A 12935-nucleotide genomic window follows, 5' to 3' on the forward strand; every position below is an offset into this window, starting at 1 on the left:
AGGGGAGGGGGAGGCAGCAGCAGGAGTAAGAAAAGATGAAAGAGAAACAAAGCAATTGAATGCCAGGTGATGATCAATGCTATTAACCTTTAGATTTAAGCAAATATCTTCCTCCAGTCCCAGTCCACAAAATTCATATTAATTGCCAACTAGGTGTTATGCCCTGCCCCAGGCAGCCTCCCTCTGTTTCTCCTCTTCCCACAATGAATTCAGGTTGCTGGCGGGGCTCCTTGAGCCCTGCACCCTGAAGTGTTCTCCCCTCATTCCCTGGGAACTTTTCTCCCCAGTGCTGGGGGCGGAACCCAGGGCTTCAGGCACAGCAGGCAAACACTCTACCACTGAGCCATGTCCCCACTTCTCCCCTCATTCCCCGCTCCACTCACATAAGTAAACTTTTATTGAAGTTTTATGTTAAAATATTAAAAACTACAATTATTATACTTTAACTTCAGTAAGTTTTATATCTTAATAGTACTTATTTTCACTTGACTCGTCTAGTTTGTAAGTTAAATAATAACTGAGCTCACTTTTAACCTCAAAAATTTTTGATGAGATCATTTTCTACAGTGGGTGAGTCATCTGGCCATCTTCCTCCTTCAGCTATAAGCACCTCTGCTTAAAGGTATCACTAGGGGGACAGGGATGGGAACACACATTCCTGCCCTTTACTACCATCTGGGGGAGGTGAGGGACCTGGAATTAGGACATCTGTTGCAGCTGCACACGAGGAAACCATTCTGACTTTGGAGCAGCAAGCTAAAAGAAAGGGGAACCCAGCTTCTGACTACTCTTGTGTAAGAAACCCTGTCCCGACACCCGTCCCCCACCCTTGCTGAGGGGGATTTTTAGACGAATACTTGTGTATGAACTTCCAGATTTGCGGGGCCACCCCTTGTTTTCCCAAACACTTCTTTAGGAGACACTGCGCAGCCGGCGGTTCAGAGTTGAAAAGAACTTCTAGCTAAACTGGCTCAGCAATCCCCAGGCAGGCGAATGCCAACACACGATGATTCCAAAGCCTTGGGAGTGGGGAGGTTTTTCTGCGTAGCTTCCCTAAACGTTGCCACAGGACAGCTCTCTGGCTACGTCACCATGAAGATGCTTATACCTTGCAAGACCCAACCACTCCCGAGACCCCCAGTTACTACATGACCAGCACAATCCGGGAAGAGCCAGTCCAAGCAGATGCGAACCATTGCAGTCCTCAAAGCCTTGTTTATGTCCAGGCCTACGCCAAGCCGCAGCTATAGGCAGATCCCCTTCTCTCCCGCCCGCCATCGACTCCCGGATTCCCAGAAAGACCCCCCCCCTGCTTCCGGTTTCCCGGCCCAGGGCGGCCTCCAGCCTGGCCTTTCAAGGCCTCACGGCTTGGGCCCGCGGCTCACCCTCGAGAGTCTCGCACTGCACCAGGTTGAGGTAGTCCGCCTGGCTGAGCACCCCGGCCTTCAGGCCGCGCACCAGTCCTTCCAAGTAGCCATTATCCACGTTGAAGTAAAGCTCTGGGAAGAACGACATGGCTGCGGCGGGGTCGGCGGGACCAGAGAGCCCCGACCGGCCGGCACACAACGCAACTACAAGATCAGCTGACGCGGCGCCCGCAAAGGGCTGTCAAGAGCGTCAGGTGACGTGCAAGACCTCACGTGACCACAATAGGGCAGGACTCTGAGCGGCGCCCGGCTTCCGGGTGGTTTCCTGAGCAAGCGCAGCGCAGGTGTGAACTGCAGGCGGCCTTCTGGGGCGCTTGCGCACTGAAGGGAGATGGGCTTCCCCCCCCAACCAAGGGCCTAAGAGCTACTTGAATGTCCGAGAACCACCGCATGGTGGCGCCCGTGGCCGCAGGATTCGGTGGGGGCCCTCTTCCCGCGGTTAGGTGCACCAGATACTGCAGAAGCCGGCTGGGTAAAAGTGAGAGAGGGAGATGATTCTTATACTTGTAAAGGTTCCACACTGTTGAGTCTAAACCAGGGGAAAAGAGGTCCGGTGGGGGCTGGCTTTGCAGATGGTCACATTTAGCCGCAAGTGGGTCCTGGACTCAGGCTTATTCTCTACCTGGGAGTTACAGCCCCCGTGCTGGGCTGGGCTGCGCCCAGCTTTTTCCCGCATTTGATGTAGAAGATTTTCCAAGGCTGTATTGAGTCCCCCTTTACTTCCCGCAAAGGTGCCTGGTGCTCTAAAAGCACGCGTATATGTGGCTCCGATGATGGGATAGGCGAAGCCCTGGGGTAAGGGTGTATGTGGTTTCTTGACTTGGCGACACCCCCATCCCTTCAAGAACCCAACCCCGCCTCGACGACCACGTTCGAAATAACCACAGCTTTGGGATTGATCCCATCCTTTATTCGTATGCCCGTTTGCTGAATCGTCAGCCTGTTAGGTGCGGCTGCAGGGGTTGGTGGCCGTACCCAGCTTGCGGCAGTAGCAGAAGGCGTTGAAGAAGCGGCAGTAGCAAGTGGCGCACGGGTCACAGCATGGTACCTGCTGTCCCAAACAGGACTCGTGCAGCCTTACACAGCGGCGCGGGGAACGGAGCTCACGGTTCTGCGGGTCTAGCATCTGCATTGGTAAGGGAACAGGAGAGTGAGCGCAAGCTTCTGAAGGCAGGTTCAGGCACCTCACTTGCTCTAAGCTGTGCAAGATGGCAATGGAGTGTAGGGAGGGGTGCCCTGCTGTGTCGCCCCTTGTTAAAGGGGTCCAGAGGTGGGGAGAAGGGGTGGTACCTGATGCCCCCTCTGCAGCTTTCCCTGAGTGCTTACCTCTGCCAAAGCTTCTGCCTTCTGTAGCAGAGCCTCTTCTGATTGTTCTGCAGTCGTCTTCTTTAGCAGAGCTTGCAGGCCTAAGCCTGGGGCAGAAAATGTGAGGACAGGACCCCCATGCACAATCCCGGGGCTGGGATTGGGAAGGGGAAAAGGAGGGATTATGCCAGGCAGGCAAGTTTGTGGCCAGAGAGAGTTCAGGATCCCCCAGCTCTACTCACCTGGGAACTCTGGTAACAGGGCCTGGTCAGGCCTTCTGATGCCCTCCAGGGGTGCCAATCCCATTTGGGCCCCAAGCGTGGTTGGCAATGCCAGCAGCAGGGCACAGCTTAGCAGCACTGCAGTCAGCATAGCCTGGCTCATAGGAAAACCCACCACTTAGTCCTTCCTCATCCTTGGAGTACCTTGTAGATGTCTGGAAAGTAGGATTCTCCACCCAACCTGAGGACTTACCTCTGCTTGCTGTTCCTTGCCTAGAGAGTCCCTGGCCAACTGTGCCCTCAGCTTTTATGTCAGGGTCTAATGAAGGACCCACACGTGACTCTACCCTACAGCTAAGTCATGAGGGGCCCTCTTTAGAGGGTGGGGGCACAGATCAGGCTCACTCACTGGAACTCAAGATTTTGGTACTCTCCTAGAGGAGTGGCCATCTCCAATTTTGGGTGAGGCCTCCAGGAACCAATTAATATTTAGAAACAAGATAGGGTATCCAGGCTCCCAAAATTTCCATAGGACCAGGACCTAGGGGATGCACTGGGCTGGAGCCATTAGCAATAACAAGGCAGGCGGCTAGGAGAGTATAATTTAATTTGCGGCCCCGGAAATGCTCACTCAGCCCCTATAAAGCATGTTGTTTCCTTTGTTTCCAGGAACTTGGGTCAAGGGCATTGAAGGCAATGATGGGCCAGTGGCTGTTGTGGTGCAGGGGTAGGGTACAGAACTAGACCTTGGGTTTCTTTGAGAAGAGTGGAAGAAGCTCACCTAGCCAAAAACAGGCCCTCTGCCTACATCTCTGGACTGCCATCCCCTCCCCCTTCTCTCTCCAGGCTTCTCCAAGATCCCCACCCCCTTCTCCTGTTCCCAAACCCCTTTCTGCGCAGGGTTCCTGGAAACTAAGAGAGCTGAACGGACAGACTGTTCCCTGGGTGGGCAAGCAGCTTCCGAGTAAAAAGCTTTCAGGCCGCCTGCCTCATTAGTGCTAATGGCTGCTCCCTTATACTTGTGTTGTTAGGCTTCTGCCCACGCCTGGTCTCATGAGCATGAGGCTGTGGTGAGGACTGCCCATTTGTGGACATGGTAGGACATAGGACCCCACCTGCCCCTGCCTTCTCTCATCCCTCTGGAGGGCTTTTTAATCTCGCATATGTCCATCTGGTAAAAGGATGCAGACTGAATCAGCTTGGAGGACCCAGTGCACAAACAAGGCTGTCCCAAGGCAGCAGGAGAGGATGAAAGGGCTGTCAGGGTTTGCAGACCAAGTCCACACAGGCTGTTCTGAGCAAGATGCCTGAAGAAATACTCCTAGAAGCAAGTGGAAATCATAGATTCCCATATGGCAGCCTTTGCCTGTAGTCAACACCAATAATTGGCATTTGTGTGCCATCTTCATGGGAGGAGGCTCTGCAGAAGTGGGCCTATGGCAAGATCCTTCCACAGATGAATACTGTGTCCATGCTGGCCTCAGCAGCTCTCTCTGCTTCCCAGTGGAGACATGACCACTTAAGTGACTCACTCCTGCCATCTGCCATGGGACCTTTGCCAAGCCTGCTACTCTATGCCATTTGGGCTTTCACCCTCCCAAACTGTGAGCTACAAAAATGTCCCCCATCCCAGTACTAGGGATTGAACCCAGGGGTGCTCTACCATTGAGCTACACCCCAGTCCTTTTTATTTTTTATTATTTTGAGACAGGGTCTCACTAAGTTGTCAAGGCTGGCTTCAAACTTGCCATCTTCCTGCTTCTCTCCCCTGAGTAGCTGAGATTACAGGTTTCAACCACTGCACTGGACTGCCACCCTGTTTTGATGGTTGGTTTGCTTGACTGTCTCCTCTACTGAACCTGACCAGGATCATGGTTTGGCCCCTGTCTGTTGCTTCCCACAGGGCTGATACATCTGTGTGCACACATGCAGGTGAAGACAGCTGAGTGCTGGAGTGGGAAGACATCCTGTCCCAGACATGAAATGCTTTCCTTAGGATGGTTACTGAACAGGCCCATCTAGGTGCTCAGAATCAGTAGGGCACTTTTCCAACCAACATGTAGTCCCTCCCTGCTCCACACCTCTTTAGCCAGTACCTTCAGGGATGTGCCAGGCACAAGAATTTGAGCAAAGTATCTCATGTACATTTGATACGTTGCCCTTCCTGAGTCCCAAGTGACCCAATCAGGATGGAAGCACACCTAGGTGTCTGATATTTTTACTTTGCATCATTCTAGAAAAGAGAAAGCACTGAAGTGAGCCACCAGGCCTGGTTACAGCCTCTGGGATAGAAAGGTCAGTTGAACTGCCAGAGAGATCTCAACACCAGGTCTGTTTTCCAAATCACCAACCCTAGTCATAGAGGAGAATAGGGGACTGGCCCTTAACTGGATCATCCTAAGGGCTCAGTTCAGGAACTGTCTCCTTAGAGGGGCTTCCCCTGATTCCTCAGTGTTTCCTCCCACATCCAGGCAACAGTAAGTGGCTTTCTGAGCTCCAAGGATTGTTATCCTGAAAATGACTTGCTCTTTTTACAAGAATCCTCTAACAAGAGCTCAAGGGGTCTCCAGAGAAGTAGTTTCCTAATGACTTTAGGACCTCCCATTAGGAGTCTCTACCACCTCTCCATACTGCCACCCCACATGAACCTTTGAGGGGACACAATTAAACCATATTCAAACCATAGCACCAAAGAAAACAGAAAATGATAATAGGAAACTTTTTTAAAAAAATGTTTTTTTATTGTAGATGGACCCAATATCTTTATTTTTATTTATTTACTTTTATGTGGTGCTGAGGATCAAACCTAGGGCCTCCTGCATGCGAGGAAAGTACTCTACCAGTGAGCTACAACCCCAACTCACAGAAGGAAACTTTTAATGTAACAAACTTTGACAAATCAAACCAAATATTGGTTATTTGGAAAGGTGAACATAGAAGTAATTATAGATATATGTATACATACTGAGCTAAGACAAGAAACCAACCCATAGGCCATATTTTGAGCTAATTCAGTGGTAGGGATGGGGATGGGTGATACAGTTCATGTGGGGAGCAAAAGGAGCTTGGAGTGGGAAAGGGAATAAACAAATGTTTATTTCTTCCTCTGGACTCCAGATTCATGGGCAGTATGAGTGCTGCTGGGCGCCTGTTGCTATGATCTGAGCCCAATACTGTCACAGAGGTTTGTACAACATGATTATGGTTATAGGTGTTTGATGACTGACTCACTGACTGATCCAATTCTAGGGAGCTTCACGATGGAGTAACTGTCTCCCCAGCTCCAGCTGAGTGAGAAGAATGTACTGATTGTTTACCAGGCTGGGGCCTTTGGGCAAGTTTGGGGCAGAACATGTGTTAGGCAGTGAAACAAGACAGCATAGGAAAGAATACGCCAATTGTGAGTCCCAGGGACAGGTAGTGTCCCTTGCCTGGCACTCCCCAACTTCATTTAAGTTTCAAGAGAGTAAAAAAAAAGTCTTCTCCCCCAGGAAGCCTTCCCTGGCCAACTCCCACCTGGATTCTGCTGAGGTAGGTGACTAGTCAGGTCCTACAGACCCTCCGGCATTCTTGGGCCTTCTTCTCTCAAAGCACTTGATTGCATTTTTTTTTTTTTTTGTAGGGGGAGGTTTTGGTGCTGGGATTGAACCCAGGACCTCACGCATGCTAGACAAGCCTTCTGCCCCTGAGAACCATCCCTAGTTCTACCCTGCTCTTTTTAAGATTCCTTTTTTTTTTTTTAAATATACTTACTTTTTTTTAAGAGAGAGAGAGAGAGAATTTTTAATATTTATTTTTTAGTTTTTGGTGGACACAACATCTTTGTTTGTATGTGGTGCTGAGGATCGAACCCGGGCCACATGCATGCCAGGCGAGCGCGCTACCTCTTGAGCCACATCCCCAGCCCTTAAGATTCCTTTTGTTTTTCATTTTTGATATGGAAAATTTTGAACCTACATAAAAGTAACGTGCATAGGATAATGAAACCCAGGTACTGTAATCCTATTTTGATAATCACCAATTTACAAACAATTTTGTTTCATTTACATAATCTCCCAACTCAGATTTATCTTGAGATAAATCCCCAACTTTATATCATTTTATCAGCAAATGCTTTGTTATGCTTCCCAAAAATGGTGCTTTAAAAAAAGGCAGAAGCACAATACCATATTGAAAAAAAAATTCAAGTTATTTTTTAATATCATCAAAATCCAGTATTCATATTCTCTATTAATGCCAACATAAACATGTCTTTTCTAATCCACTTGGGTTTTGCTTTTACCTTTTCTAGCAACATAAGGTTCAATGGCTGGTCCTCACATTTGTCTTTCCTTCTTGCCTATAGTAGTCTATAGAAGAACCCTCTGTGAATGAGCATTAACACTGTATGGATAATTTTACTGTCAGGAACCACCAGCCTGATGTTTTCAGGAAAACATTTGGTTAAAGAACTTTTCAGAAATATGTTCTGGTGGGGAATTTGGGAGACCTGGGGGTTACAGAGCCTACCTCCTGAGGCTGGGGCCTTTACTCCAGGGAGGAGAAACCAGAGGGTATGGATGTTCTGTAAAAACAAAGGGGTCTTTTCCCTCCTGCAGTATACTTCTCACTCCAAAGGGTGTTTTCTCACTTTGTTGTGTGTATGTGTGTGTGTGTGTGTGTGTGTGTGTGTGTATGTGTGTGTGTGTGTGTGTGTGGGTGAGAGAGAGAGAGAGAGAGAGAGAGATATGGTGGTTACACAGGTATATACATATATAAAATTTCATTAAACTGAAAAATGCACATTTAAGGCTTGTGCATTTGGGGGCAGGGTGTATTGCTTAGTGGTAGAGTGCTTGTCTAGCACACATGAGATCCTAGGTTGGATCCTCAGCACCTCAAAAAAAGAAAAAGAAAAGATTTGTACATTTTATTATATGTTATAACTCAATAAAGAGCACTTTTTTCATTTTTTTATTAAAAGTTCACAAAATAATGGACTGTCTAATAATAAATGGCCTCTTAGAGGTTATGATATCAAATACATTAAAGCATCTCCATAAGACAGGTGCCCCTTACCTGGTCCTTTAAGGACATTCTGAGTCTTTTCTATTTCCCACCATTGGATTTAAAGATAAGACCTTCTAGAATGCTCAAAGACTATTGGTAACCCTCCATTCAAGGCAGATACCTATTAGAGAAATAGAATCAATGAGAAGACATCAGTTGCATTGAACCCAAAACTTGATTTGGACTGTCTTAAACTATAAAAATAATTTATTGGCTCAAATAACTGAAGAAGCCCAAATATAGGGCTGGTTTCAGATGAGGTTTTATTTCATACCTCTTGGTTTTATAAGCACTCAGTGGGGCAGCTATAGTTGGTTGCCTTCCCAATGCCCATTCCCAGTTTTGTTTGGAGCAGTGCCCAAACATAATAACTTCCTCCAATTCCCTGAGAGTTCCCGGTGTCCCTGGGATATATTTATGATTCAGGAGACTCATGGTGAGGTCTTCTGGGAAAGTTTGGGTATCCTGGCAAGACACTTAGGGGGTTCCTAAAGATGGAGGGAGCTTCTCAAAAGGATCTCCCCTAACTTCTAGGTCAGATTTTGTACAGCTGTTCAAAACAGGCATACTAATAGTCCCTGTGGTTTCCAATAGCACAACCTCCAGCCTCCCACACCCTCAGTTTCCTGGTTCCAAGCTTAAGGGATTCAGTCTACTTCTTCTCTCCCTGAAACCAAGTAACAGCTGAAGAAATTCCAGGAGTCCTTCTGGACTGGGTTTACTTCCTAGAGTTGACAAAGGGAACTCACAACCCTTAACCCTTGAAGGTAGGACATTTTATTGCTGCAGTAAAGAGAAGGGAGGAGGGCCTGAGGATTCCCAACTGGGTGAGAGTCATCCTCCTCAGGCCATCCCTATATGGGGTGGGGTGGGGGAGCCCTGAGGTAAGTTCAGAATACAGGCCTCAGAGGGGCTCCACCTAAAGCAAGAGGAAGCTGGAGTCAATCTACAGCAACTCCCTCCCATGCTTCCTGGAGGCTTGTATGGGGAGTGTAAACTCCTAGTATTTCTGATCAGCCTCTACAGTGAGCTCAGAAAGGCCTGGCATCTCAAAGGCAGATACTAGCAGTGGACACTTCATCAGAGAGCTCTGAAAAGGTAGGGCCAAGGACAGGGGAAGGGCTCTGAGAGCCTCTGTTTCAGGTGTGTCTAAACATGTGGGTCCCCAGAATGTGGGGCTCATACCAGCAGCAGCAGCAGCAGCAGCAGCAGCAGCAGCCTAACCTAGGAACTGGTGAGAATGTCAATTTGGTCCTGCCAAGATTTAAGGAGTGGCAAATTCTCAGGACCCAGCTACCAGAGTTTGTAACAGATGTTGCAGGTGATTCTGATGTGACTGAGCTTAAAGAATCCTTGTCACTGTTTCTAACTCCAAAGCTCAATGCCATCTTCCTCATATGATATTGTGGTTGAGACCTGAGGCCAAGGAGTGCTGGGGTGTCAGAGAGAGAGGAACATCTCAGCCTCAGGGAATACCCAATGGGTACTGACCCTTGGAAGCCAGTGTGGAGACAGGCTCATTTCTTCATCCATGAAATATTTATTGAATGTCTACTGTGTGCCAGAGCCTGGTACAAATACTAAGGGCTTACTGAGAGTCTGGGAGCAAAGGGAGCAGGGCTGGGAATGGAACACTAAGAATATGGCTCCCTTGGAGTTCTTGTGGTCTGACTGACTTCTTGAAGATGCTCCATAGGGAATGACTTGGCCTTGCCAGTCCAGGAAGACGCCTGCTTCTTTCTCAGTGAGCTAAACCATCAGCATGTGCTGGATGGATTTTTTCTCACCTTCAGTGGGGCTTGCAGAGCACACAGCTGAGCACACGTGGAACTGAAGCCACCTGGCCATATTCTGGCCCATAGACAAACTGAGCTCAAATGGGGGGGGGGGCAGAGAAGCTGGACCCCATACCTTCAAGGATCTAAATGGCACCCATCAGTTGCCCATGCTTAGGAGATGACACTTATGTGTGTGCCCCAGGATTCCACAAAGAATCTGCTCCTCCTCCAACCCACAACCTCTTTTGTAGTATGCCTCTCCCCATTCCATAACCTCTCACACTTCATGGCACTGTGGGTTCTATTATCTGTAGCCTCCATGTGCATCCTAGACCCCAGAATTCAACACTCCATACTCCATTAGTCAACCATCCTGGGAAACTTGACCCAACGACAATGTATACCCCTCGTGCCATTGATAGCCCTTACAAAATGGAATTCAAAGCCATAGACATCACTTGACCTGACATCTTTTTTCCTCCCTTTTTATTTTTTGAGATAGGATCTAAGTTGCTGAGGCTAGCCTCAAATTTGCGATCCTTCTGCCTCAGCCTCCTGAATCACTAGGATTACAGGCCTGTGACACCATGCCTGGCTTTGAGCTGACATCTTTGCCAGATTTTGAGCTGATATCTTTGCTAGACTTCCCTAAGAACCCAGCTGAGCAGTCCTGTGCTCATATTCCTGCAGGGCTATAATGTTGGGAATTAGAGAACTGTCTTGTAGTGTGCAAATTAGAATGGGCCATCTGGGTATTCACCCACCTGGAATGGATGCTGGCACACAGGATGTCTTCCTTGCCTTCAACCAGAGCCTGGCACCAGGTCAGTATGTTCAGAGCAGTCTAGAAGAGGAATGAACTGGAAGGGCTACACCAACCTAAGGAAATCCTAAATGCTACCAAAATCCCAGGTCCTCCCACTCCTGTTACCTTACTACAGCAGTAAGACACATTGTGTCTGCAGGCCCAACCCAGAATTTTTGTCATAGAGCCTACAATGCTACAAAGGTTGAAAATGGCAGCTTGTATCCTGCTCAGGTTTTTCAGGGGATGGATCCTAGCAGCTTTCCTCAACTGTGACCCAAAGGCCTGGGACAAAGGAAAGGGGTGCAGGCAAGAAGGAACAAGGCCTCAGCAATTAATATTTTATGCAGGGCTGGGGATGTGGCTCAAGCCGTAGCGGGCTCACCTGGCATGCGTAAAGCCCTGGTTAGATCCTCAGCACCACATACAAACAAAAGATGTTATGTCCGCCGAAAACTAAAAAATAAATATTAAAAAAAAATATTTTCTTCACCTGGAAACAAAGTTGATGTTATTCCATGGAAAGGTCTACATGACTTAGCAGAGGAGCAGGTATCAGGGGAATTGGAGCCGTATTCCTTCCCCTGCCTGGACCTGTTCATGTTCCCTCCCCTGCCGGAGGCCCTTGGGATAGAGGAAAAGCAATAGCCCAAGGGCAGGGTGTAAGTCTGGCCAGCAAGAAGAAGGGAGGTGCTTCACATGGCTGAAGAGCAGGGGGGCCCACAGTGTGGCTCTGGTATGACCGCAGCATGTTGGCTACTGTGGCTACATCCAGTGATGAGATGTCAAAGGCTCTGTGTTGTTGACAAGCAGAGATAGGTCTTTGCCTCTCAGAAGCTCCCATACCTGGCTCTTCACTAGCTGAATGGATGCAGGGTCTGTGAAAACAAGACAGAGTGGGCTTCAGGACCTTCCCTGATCCTTCCTTCCCTTAGTCCTTGGGCTTCTGTTTCTTGCTTGGCAGCTTACCTGCTCCTGGTGGTAACTCTTTTTTTTTTTTTTTTAAGAGAGGGGGGGGGAGAGAGAGAGAGAGAGAGAGAGAAAGAGAGAGAGAGAGAATGAATTTTTAATATTTATTTTTTAGTTCTCGGCAGACACAACATCTTTGTTTGTATGTGGTGCTGAGGATCGAACCCCGGGCCGCACGCATGCCAGGCAAGCACGCTACCGCTTGAGCCACATCCCCAGCCCATGGTGGTAACTCTTTATACTGCATATTCACTCTGGCTTAAGCCTCAGGGCTTCATGTCTAGGACCTACCGTTTAAAAGTTCTCCCTTTTCACCATGTCCTCCTCACAATCAGCTGAAGGTGTCATATGCTTCACATCCTGACTCATATGGAGTGGGCATGCTGCATCTCCCAGGGGATGCTTACTTGGTTGAGATTCAGAAATGGTCAGGATTGTGCCCCTGTGGGAGCCAAGTATAATGGGTGTCTGAGAGAAGTGTGAATCAGGTACAGAGTAGGGACTAAGTAGGGGAAGGGTATGAAAAATAATTGTGGCAGGGAATCCATCAGCAAGGGCAAGAGTGGTCTATAGTTTGCTGTGCCCACCACAAGCTGAAGGATCTGCAGGGTTTGATCCTATTTTGCTAGGTACTAAAGCTCCTGGAGGAAAGGAGGCAAGAATAACCCTGGGCTACACCATCTTTCACCCCACCTCAATCCCAGCATGGCCTCTGGCAGCCTCTTTACCTGGGTTTGGGGCTATTTGGGTAATTTTGCGGAGGGGTACCAGGGGTTGAACTCAGGGGCACATGACCACTGAGCCACATCCCCAGCCCTATTTTGTATTTTATTTAGAGGCAGGGTCTCACTGAATTGCTTAGCACCTTGCTTTTTGCTGAGGCTGGCTTTGAACTGGTAATTCTCCTATCTCAGCCTCCCGAGCTGCTGAACAGAGGAGATTACAGGCATGCATCACCATACCCTGCTGCTATTGGGGTTCTAACAGGTGACAACATTTGGAGGTAGGGGCAGTGCAGCAGTTGACACCTGTCATCAGGGCACTCTTGGGGCTATACCGGATCATGGGACTGAGGAGATTCTTTAGAATCTCTCTGTCTAGCTGGGTCTGGCGGCACACACATATAATCCTAGTGTCTTGGGAGGCTGAGGCAGGAGGATTGCAGATTCAAAGCCAGCCTCAGCAACTTAGTGAGTTCCTGAGACCCTATCAAAATAAAAATTAAAAAGGTCTGGGGATGTAGATCAGTGGTTGAGACCCTGGGTTCAATCTCTGGTTAAAAAAAAAAAAATAGAATCTGTCTACCCAGCTTCCTTCTGCCAAAGGCCAATGTCTCGGCTTGGCACCAGAATCACGAGGCACTCACAGCTTTGTAGGTTCA

General features: G+C 48.4%; 2 protein-coding genes across 12 annotated transcripts in view; both read right to left on the reverse strand.

The window, feature by feature from the left end:
- The window catches only part of Atp6v0d1 (ATPase H+ transporting V0 subunit d1), a 38577-nt gene extending 36956 nt beyond the window's left edge, over positions 1-1621 (reverse strand). Inside the window, exon 1 of the mRNA XM_005318319.5 lies at positions 1386-1621. Within this exon, the coding sequence (XP_005318376.1) occupies positions 1386-1515 (130 nt within the window). The 5' untranslated portion in view covers positions 1516-1621. The remainder of the gene's footprint in view (positions 1-1385) is intronic.
- A 700-nt stretch (positions 1622-2321) lies between these two features.
- Agrp (agouti related neuropeptide) overlaps positions 2322-12935 on the reverse strand; it is a 55899-nt gene continuing 45285 nt past the window's right edge. For 5 of the 11 annotated variants that reach the window (XM_078032524.1, XM_078032525.1, XM_078032521.1 and 2 more), the window contains 6 exons: positions 10971-11463; positions 10545-10624; positions 8012-8123; positions 2975-3107; positions 2754-2839; positions 2322-2553 (listed from right to left, as the gene is read on the reverse strand). In XM_078032524.1, the coding sequence (XP_077888650.1) occupies positions 2371-2553; positions 2754-2839; positions 2975-3107; positions 8012-8029 (420 nt within the window). In that variant the 5' untranslated portion in view covers positions 8030-8123; positions 10545-10624; positions 10971-11463 and the 3' untranslated portion in view covers positions 2322-2370. Of the gene's footprint in view, positions 2554-2753; positions 2840-2974; positions 3112-7890; positions 8124-10544; positions 10625-10970; positions 11464-11554; positions 11573-12935 lie in introns of those variants that run through there. The other 6 variants (XM_078032528.1, XM_078032523.1, XM_078032527.1 and 3 more) reach the window with 5 other exon arrangements.

The sequence above is a fragment of the Ictidomys tridecemlineatus genome, chromosome 15 (assembly GCF_052094955.1).
Source record: "Ictidomys tridecemlineatus isolate mIctTri1 chromosome 15, mIctTri1.hap1, whole genome shotgun sequence".
In the NCBI taxonomy this organism is placed as follows: domain Eukaryota; kingdom Metazoa; phylum Chordata; class Mammalia; order Rodentia; family Sciuridae; genus Ictidomys; species Ictidomys tridecemlineatus.